The sequence below is a fragment of the Dendrobium catenatum genome, unplaced genomic scaffold (assembly GCF_001605985.2).
Source record: "Dendrobium catenatum unplaced genomic scaffold, ASM160598v2 original_scaffold_209636, whole genome shotgun sequence".
NCBI lineage: Eukaryota > Viridiplantae > Streptophyta > Magnoliopsida > Asparagales > Orchidaceae > Dendrobium > Dendrobium catenatum.
The window spans coordinates 335,108-339,759 of NW_021528048.1; the positions used below are offsets into that span (position 1 = coordinate 335,108).

A 4,652-nucleotide genomic window follows, 5' to 3' on the forward strand; every position below is an offset into this window, starting at 1 on the left:
CAAACAATCTCCTGCCAGTAAGGACGTGGTACCTGTCCTCTAGCCGGCGGTTTTGCCGCCAAATGGCACCGCAGGATAAACAGTTATGACCCGAGACCCTCCGAACTGAGTGGTTTTGCCACCAAATGGCACCACGAAATACCGGTTATGCCCAGAGCCAATACGCTCCTTAGTGGCATCAAATCCTTGAGATATGAATAAATAGGATATGATCGATAGGGCACAAAACCGTCTGTTAGCTAAGGTGGATTCAAATTTGTCCCCTTAGACAAACATTCACCCCAGGTTTACAAGGTCCCCTTGGACGAAGCAACCCATGGCTGCCGACAAGGATCCTTCTGTTAGGTTGGGTCGACTACCTCCTCTGACTAAGTAGACCAGGGACCACGATGGCCCGGGATGACGGAACCATGGGATCTTGATCGAGTCCATCATCCATTCCCCCACCATCCGCTTTAAGTGAATGATGGTGAAATTTTTGTTTTAAATATCAAATTTTCAAATGTCCAAACCTTTTAAATCCCTACGCCTATTACTGCTACTATATGCCTGATACTATGTATCTATGAATACAATGAATCTGATCGACGACTAGCCTTAATCAAAAGTTCTCTCTCCTTATCGGTAGGGGTAATTAACTATAGGGGCTTGCGCCTATAGGAAACCAGAACTCAGATCACAAAGTCCTCGCAAAATGAGGGCGAAATCTCTGGGTAATGTCTTATTTACAAACTCTTCTGCCTTCCAAAATTTACCTCGGAACTTGTTCCGTTAAAACTCCCTCACCGAAGAAAAAAGCACAATCAGTGCGGGCGGAGGCCGGGGCCGAATTTTCGGAGCCCACATTAGATGATTTTTACTCCCTTCTTTGTAGTGAGAAAATTAACCTCATTGCTGAAAATCTCAAGATCTCCCAACCAGGCTCATCCAATACTATATTAGCAGCAGCCAGAGGTCGTCCATCGTGGTATTATGGTGGCCATAATAATTCCTAGCAGCATCAAAATGAAACCCGCAACCCAGCTTCTAATCCCAAACCCATTGCTAGAGTTATTTGCCAAATATGCAATAAATCGGGCCACTCGGCCACAACCTGCTGGCACAGAAACAACCTTGACTGCAAGCTGAATCCATCTACTACATTCACCAGTCTCTCCTTGATTCTAGTGCCTCAACTCATCTCATCGCAGAACTCTCCAACATACAGAATCCAACTCCTTACACAGGCGCAAACACCATCATAGCAGGCAACGGAACAAATCTCCCTATTAACAACAGTGGCAAAGGACTCTTACCTACAACCAACCCTCTCCGTAAGCTTCACCTTAACCAGCTTCTTCATGTTCCTTCTCTTTTGTATAATCTTCTTTCACTTCACAAAATCACCTTAGACAGCCATTGTTCAACTCATTTCACTGCTAATGATTTTTTTTTCTTTAGGATCTATTGACTGGACAAACAATTCTTCAAGGTCGTAGCACTAATGGACTCTATCCCATCACCACCTCCACCGTCGACTCACATCATTTGTCTCTCACCATGGAACTCAACTTAATTGCTCTCTGGCATGCCTGTTTAGGTCACCCGCAACATTCTACACTATACAAGCTATCCAAACTCCTCAAGTTCAACTGTCCGTCGTCTCTTACTAATAGTTGTACTGCTTGTAATGTAGCCAAAAATCATAGGCTACCATTTTCTTCAAAACTATCGTGTAATTTCACTTTACTATCTTTAATACATACAGATATTTGGGGACCTTCACCTGTTCCTTAAATGCTTATATTTACTATATCGTTCGTATTGATTATTGCTCCAAATTCTCTTGGATATATCCAATGCATCACAAATCGGAAACTGCAAGTCATCTCATTAACTTTATTTCTACGGCAGAGATGATTCCGTTGGTGATCAATGGTTGGATGGATGAGTGCGAAAGACTCGCAGCTGTCGTACAGTAGTGGTAGTTGTGTTGTGCTGGTGGAAATGGCTGATCAGTGCAGTGTGATACGGCTTGCGTATCAGTCTTCTACTTATCATATTGAAGTACCTATCATCAAGTTCATGTGGCACATGTTGCATATGTAACACATACCTTGCTTTACTGTAATATCTGAGGAAGAGATGCATGAGATTTTTCGATGTAGTAGGCCAGCATTTTGGTAAAAAGAACTTCAAAGTTCACCATCGCAGATGCAACTCTAAAACCCTGGTTTGTTAACTTTGAAAAAACCTAATCAGGAACTAGACATTGTTGTGTGACATATCCCGTTATCTGATTGAACAATGGCCTACAGTTTGAATCTCTCAAAATTCGGTTCTTTGATGTGATCTTTATTATTGATCCAAATATATTATTGATCTTCATATATTCCATATTAATGTTTCATACATTTAGCAAAGATCCATTATTTAAAATTGCACAATATGAGGCTCGCCTCTGTGCAAACTCAGTAAAAAATACTCAAGGATTACAACTCGAGCTTTTTTTATGAGGCTTACACGTCATCTTGAATGAGGCCCGCCTCGCCTCGTTGGCATGAGGCATACGCCTCACTATTTATATATATATTATTATTATTTTAAAACTTACCTAACTCCTATACAAAAGCCCCAAAAACAATCATGCTTTCTTGCAGCCCAAAGCCACAGCAACTTCCTCTCAACCACCTCTCAACAATTATGTCATCTGTGTTAGGCGCCTTATAATCAAAAATGATTTTGAGACAATTATGTTCTAACATAAACTTCATAACCTACTAAATTACGCATTTGACATATATCATGGACAGTAGTAAAAGCACTACCAGAAGAAACAAAAAAAAAAAGAAGCACTAACTCTGTTTTTTTTCAAACTTTGGCATAAGTTATGCAAATGGAGATTTTCCATGTTTTACGATATGTTTTTGTATGCTGATAAATGCAAAAGGACTCGGTAGAGTCGTGGAGATCAAATTATGCTAGAATATTTATTTTTATGGTACTGATCCAACCAACAATGGCTACAACAAATGTTTTAACTCCAATCAGCTTAGCTTGTTCACTCCGTTGTCTACATACAAGTAGGAGAAGATATAAAGGTGAACAAAATGATCACCATTTCAATCACATACCATCCATGACTGAATGCTATGAGATGACCTCCACCTTGACTACAGATAGAAATGAAAGCCAACCTAATTATTACTTTGTTGGATTCTAGAACTTACCTAGACCAATGACCTGGTGAAATATAAGATCATATTTCCTTTCAGGGAAACACAAATTTCTGTAAAGATGCTTTCTTTTTCAGAACTAATTGGTCCTAAAGTTCGTGATAAATTAGTAATTTGTATGCATTCAATTATTATAATTTTGTTGGGTTGAAAGTTTCACACAGTTTACCTTTTCCTCCTTTTGAGGGCAAGGGGTGACATTTGTTGCAAAAGGTTGAAATAAAGAGTAAAAGCTTGTTTGAATCAGCATAATTTTTATTAGAAATTACTTGAGTGTACGCATTACTCTTTTTATCAGTATTTGTTGTACTATCAACTATTGGGTGTTTTGTACTTTATATGTTCCTATTTTCATGCCAAATATTGAACTTATTTGTATATAGTGCTTCCTAGTTGGCTAAAGTTAGCCTGGATGATCAAGATTGCATGATGAACATGTTCCACCAGGAATTAATTAATTTGCTCAGAAAAAGTCTTGATTTTTCATATCAACATGTTTGAATGGACTCAGTTGGATTCTGCATCCACATATAATGTTGCTAATAATCAAAGATAAGACAGAAGAACGTGTCAAGGTTATTACATTTATTGGTGATATCTGTGGCGGTGTTGGCAAGAAAGAATAAGAAGCATATTTCTGTTATATGAATCAGCAATGGCCATGTATTTCCTGTAGTCATTTTAATATCGTATGGCTTAATTTGATCAATCCTTCTTAATGGAGAAGCTAGCCTTAGAGTTGACTATGGCTATTTTTTTTGTATTGCGGCTTTGATATTGGGAAACTACATGATGGAAACAAATTGCAACAACAATGTTATTTGTAAAAGATATGCTGCCATATGCTTCAATAACTTGTTTTTTTATTTATTTATCACCCTGATTAATTACGATGTAAATTGGGTTGTGACGTTGTGTTATCTATCAACCCCGCAGGCTAGTCCATTGCGGGCTTTAGAAAGTCTCTTTAAATGAGTTTAAGGTCCTTCAATGGCTACATCTGAAAAGTCAAGTGTCGTGTTTAAAAAGAATGTCCTATTAGGTATGCCATTTACACCAAGTGAGGTTCTCATTTAATTGCTCCAATTGCTCCTTAGGGTGTGAACTGTGAAGTTTCTCTGTGAGATTTTTCCATTGTCATGGGCATGATGATTCTATCTTTCCATTGCCACCATGATATCTGGATCCATTTGATATGGTAACCATTATGGTTTGAGTTTCTCTTTCGTTCCTTTGCATCTCACCAGAATACTCTATTATTGAGGTGCTGATGCTTCGTCTCCCTATGGCTTTTTCATTTTTCTTCATTTGTAGCTCTAATGACCATCTTCCTCGAAGATCTACTGTTATTTACTGGTACCTCACCAAAATTATCCATTATCAAGGTACTTACATGCTTCATAATCGGTGATTGATCATTTCTTTGTTGTCCTTGGC

The 4,652-nt window shown here is 38.6% G+C and overlaps 1 protein-coding gene across 2 annotated transcripts in view; it reads left to right on the forward strand.

Annotated features, from left to right (window-relative positions):
• LOC110094413 overlaps positions 1-4,114 on the forward strand; it is a 36,628-nt gene extending 32,514 nt beyond the window's left edge. The window contains exon 2 of one of the 2 annotated variants that reach the window (XM_028692456.1): positions 1,441-2,391. In XM_028692456.1, coding sequence (XP_028548289.1) covers positions 1,441-1,776 — 336 coding nt within the window. In that variant the 3' untranslated portion in view covers positions 1,777-2,391. Of the gene's footprint in view, positions 1-1,440; positions 2,392-3,598 lie in introns of those variants that run through there. The other variant, XM_020819646.2, reaches the window with a different exon arrangement.
• Positions 4,115-4,652: the final 538 nt, after the last annotated feature.